The 15,172-nt window shown below is 45.6% G+C and overlaps 1 protein-coding gene across 2 annotated transcripts in view; it reads left to right on the forward strand.

Moving 5' to 3' along the window:
• Positions 1-10,982, forward strand: part of THOC1 (THO complex subunit 1) — a 449,280-nt gene extending 438,298 nt beyond the window's left edge. For both annotated transcript variants that reach the window (XM_086965617.1, XM_086965619.1), the window contains exon 21: positions 10,566-10,982. In XM_086965617.1, coding sequence (XP_086821743.1) covers positions 10,566-10,861 — 296 coding nt within the window. In that variant the 3' untranslated portion in view covers positions 10,862-10,982. The remainder of the gene's footprint in view (positions 1-10,565) is intronic.
• Positions 10,983-15,172: the final 4,190 nt, after the last annotated feature.

Consider the following 15,172-nt stretch of genomic DNA (forward strand, 5'->3'; position numbering starts at 1 on the left):
CAGCAGAAGTGTAATTCGAGGATCTGATCGGGGGCCCAGGATATCAGACTGTCCAAAGGGATTGTCCCTAGTTATGTTCAAGGAGATACCCTAGATAAGTGGCTGGCCTCATATATGGGAGGTCTCGGGATGAGGAAGGTGGGTACACAACGCTGGGGGAACAGTGCTATGGGAGTTAGCACCCGTAGTTAGTATGGTCAGATTGCTCATACTTTAAGATGAGATAGCTGAGCTCTGCCCACACACGAAGGCAGCACTTGTAGCACTCTTTAATTTTACCCCTGAGGAATGTAGACAGAACCTCAAGACAACACAGAAGGGGCAGCACAGACCTGGATTGACTTTGTTCATACTTCAGTTAAGGCACTAGATGGTAGGATTTAAGGCAGCAAAGTAGGCATGTTTGAAGGGCTCTACAATTTATTTGTCAAGGAGCACATTTTTATCTAGAACCAAAATAGAGAGTAAGGAATTTCATCCAAGGGAGCTGGACGGGGAATACTCCTGATCCCCTGATCAAGGAATTATTACAAACAGCTGGAGGAGTACCACCCGATGAGGGAAGTGAAGGCTCTTTTCCTGACAATGAAACACTGTTCCTTTGTTAGTAAACCCCTCACTCACCACCTAGTGGTGACTTGCTTCATCATCGGGGCCCACCCAAGTGGCCTAGCGTCACTTGGGTGTGCTTCAACACCTGGGTTACAGTGGAGCAGGTAGTGAAGTGTGGGGTGCAAAAAAACAGTGTGAGTGTTAAAATTGTCCTGGTTAGTACTTCAATATTAGCTTTAATAAAAAGGTAACTGGACAAAATTTAAAACGTATGGTGAGATACTGGCAGGGGAGTTACGACCTGTGTATCTCTGCTATGTGTTGGTCGACATGTTTCTACCATTAGGGGTAATCCCCGGTATTCCTCAGGACCAAAACAAGGAAGTGGGAGGTGTGGGTCCCCTAAAAGACGCACCCTGTCCTAAGTCCTTGGTCTTCCAGATGATAAAACTGTATCTCTGGGAATTCACTCCTAAGGTTTAGGAGATGAACAAAAAACCTAGGGAAGGAAAAGAAGTAAAGGAAGTAATTACTATCCTGTTACGAAGTGCAGTGTTTAGGTGAAAAAACGTTGTGCAGTTGTCCTTTCGTTCCACGGTGGTGAATGGAAAAGGTGCCTTCTGAACTAGAGGGCGTGTCTACTTATGGGGTGGGAGCGTGCTCATTTTTGTGAGTGTACGCTGCGGCATGGTATACCTAGGGAAGAGTCTACAGCTGAGACATAGGTATCCTAGGTGTGTGCTTGGATCAGCATGCTTTAACATGGAAGAATATAGAGCGGTGCTCATATCTTTAGCAGCGTGAATTGCACTACGCCTAAAAATTGCCATACATTCAGTTAAGGGCTCAAAAATATCCTACTGAGGATTCGTGATGTATACAAAGACATACAAGACTCACACAAACATATAACATTCAGAGAGGCACGGAGCAGGACTCGACAGAGTCAGGGCTTACTAGAGTAATACTCGTGATGGGCTTCATCGAGCACGGGGTAGGCGCTTCACTTCTGTCAACATATTCTATATGGAGAGGTATGATTTGAATTAATATCGACATAGGAAGCTCTTTTGGGCGTTGGCTGGGGCGTTCAAGAAATGAGTTCTGCCCCAGGGGAGGGAAAATCTACTTACAGTTCGTAGTGAAGAGGAAAGGCTAGTAGCCTACATCTACCTTCCTCCGCTCGGTTAGAATGAGTGGGCGTGCGCGGAGTAGATATCTCTGAGAAGCTCGCTTCCGGGGTAAGTCACGTGGACACTACGGAGGCCGGTGGGCGGGTAGGTTGGCTAGGTGATCGTAGGACGCTGCGTATGCGTAATGGCTTGAGGGCTGCGCATGCGCCTAGTTGTAGCAAGGGAATACGCTTTGAAACTAAAGGGGATGCTACGCAAACACAATCGGATGTGAGCAATGGCATGGGGAGGGCTAGACACAAACACCAGGGATGCAGGTGTGGGAAAATAGCGGGAGGCTAGGGGGCCGCTGCAGATATGATGAAAGGCGGACCCAGTGATAGGGTGACTGTGCCCACGTACTGGTGCTGTTTACATTGCCCCAAAAGCAAAGGGTGTCACAGTCAATGAAGTGGTTGTCGAAACAGTCTAATACTCCATTGGGGTAGATGAACACTGACAAATGTCGGAGGGTAGGGCTATTATTTGAATACAGAGTTCCACGGTATATTGTCATTAAGACCCCGTTTGTGAGTGGAAAGTCTGTATATCCACCTCTGTTCTTTCTCGAATAAACGGGCTTGGATGTTGGGCCCAGATGACAACTGTTCTATTACTGTCCACCTCATATCATTTGTAGTATGATGGGCAGTTAGAAAATGATCCGTTAATCTTGTCATGTTCTTTTTGCATCTGATTGTGCTTCTGTGTTCACAGATGCGTTGTTTAATTTTGCGTGTCGTCATGCCCACGTATGGTTTTCCACAAGTGCAGGTGATAAGATAGATGACATTACTGCTGTTGCAGTTAGTCTGTGCCCTTTGCTCCCAAACCTTTCCTGGTTCCAAAACTATGGTCTTCGTGTTTTCTGTCAGGTGACAGACACTGCAGTCTCCACATCGTGAATGACCAGTGACTGGTGGAAGACCCCATATCTGTGTCAAGGTTGGGTCACTGTTGTTTTTGTTTTGTCTGGGTCTTGTGTTAACCAGAGTGTTTTTCAGGCTCTGCGCTTTTTTATATGAGAAGAGAGGTTTCTCCCAGTTGAAGGATCCAGAGTTGACTATTGTCCAATGTTTCCTGATGCTTTTGCTGACCATGTTGGAGATCGCATTGTATGTGGTAACACATGTGAGGGGTGTGTTGTCGTTGTCTTTTGTGACTTCTTCCAACAGAGCTTGGCGTGGTTGGTTTCTTGCTCGTTTCTGGCATTTCTTGGTGATCTTTGTTGGGTAGCCGCGTTGTATGAGTTTCACCGTCAGGTCTTCAGCCTGTTCTTTATAGTCATCGAGTTTGCTGCAGTTCCTGCGTAGTCTTAAATATTGACCATAGGGGAGGTTTTCCCTTAGTGGACGGGGGTGAAAGCTCTCAAATCTCAACAGGTTATTTTTTGCGGTAGGTTTGAAATGGGTTTTGGTAGACAGACCTTCTTGTTCTCTTTTGATCTCAATGTCAAGAAAAATCATTTCATTTTTGCTCACATTGTGGGTAAAGTGAGGGTGTTGGTCGCAAGTGTTGAGCCAAGTGATAAATTGTGTTAGAATTTCTTGTGGACCCTTCCAAATTGTTAGCACATCATCAATATATCTGCGCCAGAACTTGATGTTTTCCAGGTATGGGTTGGTGGGTGAGAGGATGTATTTTTTCTCGAAATCATATACATACAATCCCGCTACGCTGGGCGCAAAAACACTGCCCATAGACGTGCCGCCTATCTGCAAGTATAAGGACCCTTCGAACTCAAAGAAATTTCTTTTAAGTGCCAAGGTTGCACACTTGATTAGGAATTCCCTGGGTGTTCTGTGTTCCCAATTGGTTTGTTCTAGGGTTTCTTTAAGAACATTGATGGTGGCATCCTGGGGGATATTGGTATAGAGGCTTTCTATATCGAAGCTGACCAAGATCATATCCTCTTCCATTTTGATGGTTTCCAGGAGTGTTAGGAGACTCTTAGTGTCTTTTAGGTAAGTGCTGGTTCCTTGGACTATTGGTTTCAAAAAGTAGTCACAGAACCTGGACAGTGGTTCTAGTAGTGAGCCTATACCAGACACTATGGGTCTGCCCGGGGGTGGTGTTCTGTTCTTGTGCATCTTAGGGACCACATAGAAGTAAGGTATTTTTGCCTCCGTTTTTGTAAGGTAATCTGCTTCTTGTTTGGAAATGTCTCCTAAGTGCTCAGCTTCTTCCACTAGATCTACTATTTCTCTTCTCAAGTCGTCTGTGGGGTCGTCGGTTAGAGGAAGATAGTTATTACGGTCCTCTAGTAGTCGTTTACATTCATGTTGGTAGTCTGTCTGGTCCATGACTACTAGGCCACCACCCTTGTCCGCTGGTTTTATGATGATGGTTTCATCTCCCTTCAGGTCTGATAGGGCCTTTCTCTCTGCTCTGCTGATGTTTTGGAATCGGGTAGGGGCAACAGTAGATTCTATGTTGTTAAATACTGCCTGTTCGAATGCATTTATTTCCACTGGGATGGTGTGGGGTGGAGGAACGAAGGTGGATTTTGTTCTTAGTCCAGTTTCGTTGGGTACTTCCTCATTGTTATCCATGTTGTTTCTTTCAAAAAAAGCTTTTAGTTTCAGTTTTCTGAAGAAGGCTGCTAGTTCGCAATGTAATTTAAACTTATCCAAATTGGCTGTGGGGACAAAACCAAGTCCTTTATTGAGGACTTTCTTTTCCATGTCTGTTAGGGCACGTGACGAAAAATTTGTCACTAGGTCCTCATGTTGCTGGGGCCTGCTTTGTTGGATGCGGTTTTGTTCCTGGTGTTGTTGCTCACCATTTCTTCATCTTCCCAATGGACAGTGTTCCCCCGTTTGTTGGGGCCTCTCCCGCGCCTGCCTCTGTTCTGAAAAGGAGGACGGAACTGATTTGGTTGGAAGGGATACTGTTGGAATGGTGGTTGCCAACCATACATCGGAAATTGTTGGGGTTGTTGGTATGGATTATGGAAAGGGGGGTGGGTGTATTGTGGCCACTGGTAGTTCCCTTGATATCCCCCTCTCTTTTTCTGTTGTGGTGTGCTTGAGTTGGAACCTCCACTGCTATTCGAACTGTGGGAAGTGTTGCTTGAGACATCAGAATCTTGTTCTTGTGTTGTTGTTGCTTTATAGTCTGGGTCTGAATATGGGTAGGTCTTTACAAAAGAGAATTTTTTCAGATCTTTTTGGAACTTGGATACTTTTTGCTGTGTGAGATTCTCTCTGTATTCATTAATCTCTTTATTTATTTCATCCAATCTTTTTTTGTATCCTGTAATCGTGGCTTTTATGTGGCCTTCCATGTTTTGAATTTCGATCTGAATTTTCTCAGATAGTCGTACGGCTGTCTTTAGGATAAGCATGATCCAGTCATGCGTGCAATGCCATGCTATTTGTGCCCAGTCTCTTCTGAACTCTTCATCTTCTAAGAAGATTCTGGGGGCATTCGTCACTAGTAATCCCTTTGGGGCCATGGCATTGGTAACATATTCTTTTAGTATGGTTCCATGTAGTATAGTTCTGATGCGGTTTCTTTTGAGTTCTGTGAGTTTGTCCCATTCCGATGTCTGTGAGATGGTATTGCTAATGCTGGGATCTGCAAAAGCATTGAGATCCCTCATGATGGAATCTATTTCCTCGGTAGAAAACGATAAGCCCTGGTTTTCTGCCATGTCTGCTCCGTGAGCCCCAGGAAACTGGGCAAGACATCTGATGAGTGAGTTCAGACTAGGGTCCCCAAGAAGTCCCTGAGGTGACCAAAAGAAATGTAGTCAGGCCTCCTTTCATGGGAAAGAGGGTGAGCTCTGTATGAAAAGGATAGCCCCAAAAGTCACTGAAAGATGCCAAAGGAGGGGACAAACCACATCCCATTCCAAGGGGAAAGCAGTTTGACCCCCTCAAAGGCCAGGGTGTGTTTTAACTGCAATTTGCCAGGACACAAGAGGGGAGATTCAGTGTGCACTAAGAAGTCACCTACCGGTAACCAGTCCAAAGGGTTGGCTAGTGTAGGAATGGGGTGGGAGAATGCCCCTAGAGATCCCAAAGGGTACACAGAGACCACTTTAGTATCCGATGGTGGGGAGAACATTGAACCTTTGGCTTACTGGCCCCAAGTATGGAGAAATACTAACTGCATCAAAATATCAGTGAGGTGGAGGTAAAGTTTGAGAGATACAGGTGCCACTGTAACCATGATGATGGTCAAACTGGTTTCCCCAGACCAGATCCTACCAAAGGAAGCGCGCAAGATTGTAAATGCTGACAATGTCATACCCCATGGCTGGGGTTGACTTTTTGTGGGGAGGTGTTACTGACCCAGAGAAGGTAGCAGTGTCCCCTACCATCCCAGTAGAGTGCCTGCTGGGCAATGATCTGTAAACCTCAGCTTGGGCAGAGGTGAAAAGAAGAACTCATGCTTCAATGCTGGTTCTTTCCCGGTTTGTTTTACAACCGGAGCAAGGAGCGCCATAGGGGCTTGGAGCCTGAAACAATGGTCCAGACCCCTACAGCAAAGAGAAGGGGCAGGAAGCCTGGTAACCCACATTCCAAAAGTCCACAGGGCCAGAAGGAGCCTAGCCCACAGGGAGAGGGCCTGGCACCTGAAGAGGACACTGCTGCCCTGAGAGACTTGGAAGAGCTCCAAGAAGCAGGAGGACCTTCTAGAGAGGACATCATAGAAGAAAAAGACATTTCCACTCTAGAGGACCTGCAACAGTTCGCGGTCGGTCAGTAGCAAGGTGATACCAGTGGTACCCATAAGGTATACTGAGAGGAGGGCCTTCTGTAAAGCGAGGCAAGGGATAACAAACCAGGGGCAACAAGAAGATTTTGGTCCCCCAGCAGTACAGAGAATTATTCTTTAACCTGGCCATTGATATCCCCTTCGCTGGACATTTGGGGCTGACCAAGAACTGGGTAAGGCTGGTTAATCTTTTCTACTGGCCCCAGATGTCTGAGAAGGTCAAGGAGTTTTATCGCGCCTGTGTCACCTGCCAGTTCAGTGGCAAGGCTGGGGGCAAGTCAAAGGCTCCCCCGATACCACTTACAGTGGTGGAGACTCCCTTTGAGTGGGTCAGGATATTGACATTGTTGGTCCCTTAGATCCTTAGGGAACAGATGTATCCTGGTGGTAGTGGGCCATTCCACCAGGTACCCAGATGGTATTCCCCTTAGGACAGTCACTGCCCCTGCAGTGGCTAGAGCCTTACTTGGAATCTTCACCAGGTTTGGGTTCTCATATAGATCGAGGCACACATTTCATGTCTGCCTATCAGAAAGCCATGTTGGATGAGTATGGTGTGACTTATAAGTTTACCATTCCCAAGGAAATGGTCTGGTTGAACGGTTCCACAAGACCCTGAAAGGCATAATCCTGGGGTTGCCTGAGAAACTCCAGAAGAGATGGGATGTCCTTCTCCCCTGCCTGCTATTTCTCTTCAGCCCCCCCCCCCCCCCTAAAAGGAGTTGGCTTTAATCCCTTTGAGCTACTCATAGGGCACCCTGTAAGTGGCCAACTAAGCTTGGTTGCAGAGGGTTTGGAGAGACCCCTTCAAGGAATCAAAGCAGGACTATAATGGACAATGTACTTGGTCCTCGCTCCAGGTTGGCTGAGTACATGAAGATAAATAAGAATTTGAAGGCCAACCAGGAGCCTGTGAAAAACTGGTATGACCAGAAGTCCCCAATGGGTGAGTACCAGCCAGAACAGTTGTGGGTTTTGAAGCCAGTGGAACCTTGGGCATTTCAGGACAAGTGGACTGGGCCACACCCCATCTCAGTGAAAAAGGGGGTAGTCACCTACTTGGTGGACTGGGTGACCCCAGGAACCCTCACTTGGTCATCCAAGTGAACAGGCTCAAGTTGCACCATGACACGGCAGCCCTCACCATAGTGATGGTGACAGATGGAGGAGAGGAAGAAAAGAGTGAACCTCTCCCTGACCTCTTATCTTCTAATTCCCTGGTGAGCTCATTGATAAGTTTGGGGCAGCCAAATATCTGAGTACCCTTGACCTGACATCAGGTTATTGGCAGATAGCCCTCACCCCTGGAGCCAAGGAGATGTCTGCTTTTTCTGCACCTGAAGACCACTTTCAGTTCAGAGTGATACCCTTTGGGTTAAAGAACGCACCTGCCACCTTCCACCTTCCATAGAGTGCTTAATAGATTACTTTTAGGTCTGAAGAGTTTCGGTGCAGCTTATCTTGATGACATAGCTATATTTATCTCCATCTAGTAAAATTACTTGGTCGAACTCGAGGAAATGTGTCTGGCCCTGCAGCAGGCAGGCCTGACTGTTAAGGCAAGTAGGTGCACGATAGGACAGGGCTCTGTTGTGTACTTGGGCCACAAAGTTGGTGGAGGCCATGTACAACATCTTCAGACTGAAATCCATACAGTTCTGGCTTGGGAAGCTCCTAAGGCCCTGACCCAAGTCAAAGTCTTTCTTGGCCTGACTGGATCCTGCAGGAAATGTGTTATCATCATCGACCTTATTATTGATCACTAGGATCATAAAAGTACATTACAATACAGCACATAAAACATTTAAAACTTTAGAGTATTAAGTATTAAAAAAGCACCATCGGATGTCAAAATAGAATATCAACGAGGTAAAATTGAAGCAATATGGTTTACAAAACATCAAAGGGTCCGAGTTCAATGTCCAGTCCATATTTGCCAAATCCCAGCAGCAATTCCATTATTCACCCCTGAATTGGAAACTTCTGTCCTGGAATTTCTCATTTCTCATCCTGTGTTATCCATTGTGTAGTAAATGGCTGCAGATATGAAATTTAATTTGACTCGCATCTTTGTATGCCTTCTGGTAGGCAAAGTGTTTAGCTTTATTCTTAACCTTTTCAATTTATTTTCATAAGCTGGCATTTAAGTCTGGCTTAAACGTGTGTGGTTATTTTGTTTCCCTGTGTATTAATAAAAATGTCAGCTACTTTATAAATAACATGACTAAATGTTCCAATGAATTAGATCAGACTAAAAAGACGGTCTCCTACGCTTCAACAGAATTTGTACATGGTGTAACACCACGCCAAAAAACAAATTTGAAACGCCAACATACCTTTTGTCTGAGAGCAAACTGGGGGAATGGAAGGGGAGCGCATACACATGTCATCACCACAGCATCAACAGCATTAGCAAAGTTGTAAATGCAATGTGCCCTGCCTTAGCGTGTGATCATTTTCTTGTCCTTCGGTTCCAGCAGCTGTGTCTTAAACACTCAGGGAATAATTAGTAAGACTATCCATCTTGGCACTTGTTTTTTTCTTTTCACTAAATACAGACTTGCTCAGTCTGCATCAGCCATACAAAACGTACATATCTGCCTCCTTTTAATCCTCATGGATGGCTAGATATCACAAAGTTGCCACCGTTTCACAAGAGTGTTTTTTGGTTTGATGAAGTTGATTCCAATGCAGGGTCCTAGCCTGCCATAGATGAGGGAAAATTAGAATTTGACAACCTCTCGCTTCTGGCCATGGGCTGGCACCTTCTCTGACCTCAGTGATCACTATATTTTATTGGACTTCTCTGCTTGTGCACGCCTACTTCTAAGTATTCTACCAATATCACTTTTTTTACATCCTGTTTAATAGGCCTATTTCGCGTTTGTCACTCTAAAAAGCATATGTTTACACTTAGCCAGTTGTAATGTTCCTAACTGTTAAGTGGAGGCAGACCATTGTGTTTGAATAAAGCTCCAGAGTATTAACCTCAGTTATACAACATGCCAATCGCGTTTCCTGACTTTGAGAAAAAACACCTATTGAACTAACAGTAGTGTTTCAAGCTTAATGTCAGACCAAATGAAAACCAGTGAATCTGCTGCATGTGGCAGAACGTCTTAAAAAATAGTTGTGGAGGAGATGGACAGCAGAATGGAGTGTTCACTTGTGGATGCTGCTACAAGAGATTGTCCAGGTTTGAGCGCTGCCCTTTCACAGGCTACCAAGTATTGCTGTGGGGCTCGCAATCCCTCTTATGCCTAGCCTGCAAGATCATTCAGGTCTTAAAATACATAGGAGAAGTTCAGTAATGTGCTTGCAGCGGCCACTCCACCCAAAATTAATGTTTTCCAGTTATATTATGCCCTGGCTGAAGGGTCTGGAGATCAAGGTTCTGAGGTGACAGAAGGTGGTGCCTCGGAGAGTGCTAAGGTGTTTAAAAAAAACTCTACCTCGAATGAAGCAGTTACTGTTGGTAAAACTATATTCAATGTTATTTACCTTCGAAACAAGTTAGAAAGACACTTGGGAGCCTGTGGGAGCCTGAACACTGAGTACCGCCTGTCAGTTTTCTAATGCACTATCTCCGTTCCTTATCCGGGCTTGTGTCTCAAATTTCATACCCATTGTGGTCTGTTTTTTTGTGTGAAATAGTAAACTAAAATATGTTTGTTCTTTAGCCATTTCATAGATGTAGTGTTGCATGTGTGTGTATGTGTGAAGACATAATGTAAAAGTTCCTGGACTTCCTGACACAAGATGGCCTTATCTGCGACATGAAGTAGATTCAGAAGTACTGCATCTCCCTTTTATTCTTCCTTGTAATTACTAATGAGTTTGAGATGTTTTATGTAGCTGAGAGAAATTACTCCCATCAAGATTTTAGGATAAAGTTTTAAATGCCTCTTTTCACTCAATGTGTGAAAAATCTACAACAAAGGCATTCTTGATTTACAGAACAATACCAGATGTTGGCTTTGAGATTTGTGCCATGATTTCCAGGTGGTTTTGCATTGTTACCGTAACTAACACAATTCTTCATGTAATTTGCCATTATAAAGCGACCACTTTAAATTATTTACTACTCATGAAGCGAAATCTTATTATTCCTTTCAGGTCCCGAACTGGCATTACAGAAACCGATGACTGGTGACATGATCGAGTCTTTTTCTAGTAGGCTTGGTCACGATTGGAAAACTCTTGCCCCTTACCTGCAGTTGAAAGAAGCTGATATTCAGGAGATCGAGTGCGACAGCGAGGATGTCAAAATGAGAGCAAAGCTGGTGCTGGTCAGCTGGTTGGATCGTGAGGGACTGCTGGCCACACCTGAGAACTTGATTGCTGCCTTGAATAGTGCTCAGCTGAGTGACCTTGCAGAATATCTGTCAAGCAACACAGACGGCAATAGCTGACTCTTAGTTTGAAAACATTTTTATTTTAAGAAGAATACATCAATTGTAGTTTCAGACCCAGCACAATCAAAGAGGACGAATTATGTTGTGCTGTAAAGAAAATAAAAACCTTTTGTATATATTAATGTGCAGTTCATTTCAGCTGTCACAAGTCCTACCCCTCAAAAGTTGTTCAAACAGCTGGATACAAATATATATATATATGCAGAAGAGAAATATGTTGCTTTGGAATATTAAATGACCTTTTTTAGGCAAGCACTGCACTATCTGTTCTCCATACTGGTACAGGTGAGGAGTATCATCTGCACCATGTTGTAAACTAGAAATCATACACTTTAAGTCCGAAAGAAAATTACCTTGCAGGCAACCAATCTCTGGTATCACTAACCTTCAAGATTTTCAGTTATTGCTGTCTTGGTATTTTTTTTCCCAAACAGAAAGAAATGTGTTAGGAACTGTACATGATCTCATGTGCTAAAGTGCAACAAAGTAAGTGTGTGATACCATTGGTGCTAGGTACAGAACTAAATAGCCAACCAGTCGTTGAGGATGTGAAGTCTTAATTCGACAGGAGTAGCAAAAAGTTGATGTTGGCACTTTGAGGAAACTTTAATGAGCCATAGTGGATATACCTGGTGTAGCAGAATGTAAGACTTGCTCAGGCTACATGGGCTCAAAACATGAAAACAAAGAAACACTTCTCTGGCACGTACAATATTTTGATAAAACATGTATCCCCCACAATAAAGTTGTAGTATAAGTTAATTCATAGTAGGCAAAAGGGATGGATTGATAAGATATTGTCCAAATTGGCTTTTTTACATGACTTTTTCATATTTTTGTTGTTTGTCCTCATAGCCATCACATGTCTGATACTGAGCGCCCTTGCCATCTGAACACTAATTTTGCCAAATGATCTTGGGGTATACCGTCTGTCCCCCTCAGAAGGTTGGCTTTTCATGGCTTAATCATTGGATCCATTGAATTTCATTCTTTTGTTGTTTATGCCTATGTTTGCCAGCATGGAAACTAAACCATAGGTCCCATGTTTTTTTTTTATTATCCCCGAAAGAGACTACATGAACTTATACATATTTCCCTTCTTGCAAGTAAAATCTAAAAGAGACACGTTAGAAAATAGATTCCTTACCTTAGAATATCTCCAGGCGTCAGACTTGATCTGGAAAGTTTTTCGTAAGCAGTACCCCTTCCCGTCAGTAGGTGGCGTCGTGCGGCTTCGCGTCCGTTGCTGGCGTCGTAAGCGCCGAGTTGACATCATGGAGACTACTTAGGCGCCACCCACACGCCCTTACGTCAGTTCTTTCTTTTTCCCTGCCAGCAAGCGCAGATCCAGTTAGCGCACGTACCCTAGTCACTTTTTGACTAACTTTTTTGAGGCTTTTTGTCTCTACTTCTTTTGAGTTCTCGACTCCTGGTGCCACATAGGGATGCCTGGACTTAAATCCTGCGGGGCCTGTTGCCGTATTATGTCGGTGGCCCACCCACATGGCGTTAGTCTCTACTGTTTGGAGAGCGACCATGACTCCCGGTCATGTTCCGACAGTCTGGCAATGGCTCCGAAGGCTTTGCGGGAGCAGTCCCAAAAGCTGCTGGTTGTCTCCGCGCCGTTCAAGGTCCAGGGCTCGCTCGAGGGATCGAACGCGGAGCCATTACCATCGCTCCTCAGGGTCCATGTCTTCGCCCTCGGAATCGGGTAAGCGAAGTCACAAGAAGAAGTCGAAGAAGCATGATCGATCTCCAACATCCCTTCGTCAGTCTCTAGATGTGGGGGTCAGGGGTTTGCCCCCTGCGTCTCCTTTGGAGCCTTGGAGTCCCGCGACCTAACCACCTTATCCGGGTCCGTCGTTGACTCCGGCCCAGGTGCAAGAGTTTCTTGCTGCCATGGACCGCTTTTTCAGGCCTAGGGTTCCCGCAGGTGCGCCTTCAGACCCCGCGGTCCCTTTTGAGGGCCCTTGCCTGCCACCGGCACTGTCGGCTCTGGCCTCTGTGCCGCAAGGTCCTCTGCCGGCGGCTCTGGCCCCGGCACCCCAAGGTCCTCCGCAGGTGGCTCCGGCGCCCCCTGCGACTCCGTTCCCGGACCCGCCATGGGTTCTGTTCATCCCACCTCCGCCCTTGCTAGACTTTCCAGGCAATTTTGCTCTGGCTTGGGACCCTAATTGGGACATGGAGCTGGATCGGTGCCGTTGGAGCACTTGTTTGCCCCTGTGCCTCCCCCACCACTGCCGCCTGTAGCACGGGACGTGGAGGAGGGGGATGACTGGGAGGGGTCGGAAGACCCTCTTGCACGGCAGTGCGAGTCTGAAAATGAATGAGTAGAGGACTCTGAGGACGCAGGGGGCCTTGACCTTTCCTCCGAGCTGGGATTTATGTCTCCTCCCACAATCATGGGTGCCATGTATACTATGGTGTTCCGTAGAGCAGCTGAGGCCCTTGACCTGCCTACTTTCACCCACAGGACCAACCTCCTTACTGAGGTGCTTCAGCCGGTGGCAAGTTCTATGGAACCTCTGTTCCCGTTTAATGAGGCCTTGAAGTATGTTCTGATGGGCACCTGGTCTAGGCAAGCCACTGGCGTTCCTGTGAATAAGGACGTGGCCAGGAATCATCACCCGGCACTGGGTGACCTGGCTTTTCGGACCAATCATCCGACTCCGTAGAGCCTGGTCATCCAGGCTTCCACTTCCCAAAGTGTGTTCCCTAACCCCCCGCCGGATAAGGAATCAAAAAAGCTGGAGCAGTTTGGCAAAAGGTTGTTTTTCTCTGCCAGCTTGGGGCTGCGGTCAGTCAACACTGCATGCCTGTTGGGCCTCTACTCTCACGCTGTGTGAGACACAGTGGCACAGACACTGCCCCAGTGCCCGGAAGAGGTTCTGGCTGTACTTTACCAGGCTGTTGCGGAGGGAAAAGATGCTCCAAAGTTAGCCATTCGTGTGGCCTGAACACCGCGGACTCCTTACGGAGAGCGATCTCCACAACAGTTTGTGGGCTGAAATAAAATCTTGCCGCTTACCCCTGGAGTGGGTTACACGTTTCTTGATGGAAATGGTTTGAGCTTGAATATATATATATATATATATATATCAGGAACACTCCAAACTTCAGCATACAAGTAAGGCACTGACTCCGTGAAATAGATGATCCCAAATAAGTTTTATTCACTCATTAGGCTGCTTGACGCGTTTCGGCGGTAAGCACCCGCCTTGTTCACAACATCTACACAGACTGTGGTTACATTTATACCCCTTAGTCATTGCATTACATCATGCGTGTTTCACTCCTGTTTTCATGCACATTTTAGCTTGTTTTTGCATTTTTTCACATTTTTTCAACTTTTTTCTACATGGTCCCCATGGCAACGTAGGGCGACGCCTTAGTTCAATTAACATAGCAGAGTATTTTTCCTTTCACAATCTAAACTTACGTCACCCTCCCCCTTGCGTTATCATGTTCCTATAGAAACCCTCCGGCACCAAGAGCCCAGTGATTCCCTCACTTTCACTTCGCGTTTAAACACGATGTATTGTGGCTGTCAGACCTTCGCGCGCTACAATGTTTCATTCCCTCAGCGCCGGTGAGTGTTACAATGTATCAAACGCGGTGATGATTATTGTTGACCGCATTGTGGCAGATTACTTTGTAAGCGTTCCGCTGTGTATAATTGAAGGTCTGTCTCCTGTTTGCCGAGTGCGTGCGGGTTTTAATTACAAATGTTTTCCGGTGCCTCCGGATACTTAATGCATATATGCGCTAAGGTATTGTGTGTGCGGGTTTGCCCTGGGGACCAGGCGGGAATCTCTGTGTTGGTGCAGTCGTATCACGCTTGGTGCACCCTCGCATTTGCGCTCTGTTAATGTGTTGGTCTGACCTTTACTTATTAACAGATTGTGTCAGTATCCATGTCAGTTTCAAACATGCCGCCTATTTCTATTCTCGTCGTCTCCTAGTGGGTAGGTGTGATAGCGTGTGTGAATATGAAACGCTTTGCGCTACTGACATACATACTGCAGTATACAATGTGTCAAGTGTCTTTTCAAACCATTATGCTCATTACTCTTTGAATCGTCTCCAAGTGGACAGGCTACATAGCGTGTGTCACTGTATTGCGCCTAACGATACTGCACATCATACCACTGTATACATTGTGTTACATGAATTATACAGATGAAATTCCCACTCGTATTGATTGCAAATACACCATTATTGATACTTTATATCCATAACAAAAAGCAATCTTAAACCATATATGTTCTCAGATGTATGTATCTGGTGAGTCTGCTAAGAATGCTGCAC

The sequence above is a fragment of the Lissotriton vulgaris genome, chromosome 4_1 (assembly GCF_964263255.1).
Source record: "Lissotriton vulgaris chromosome 4_1, aLisVul1.2, whole genome shotgun sequence".
NCBI lineage: Eukaryota > Metazoa > Chordata > Amphibia > Caudata > Salamandridae > Lissotriton > Lissotriton vulgaris.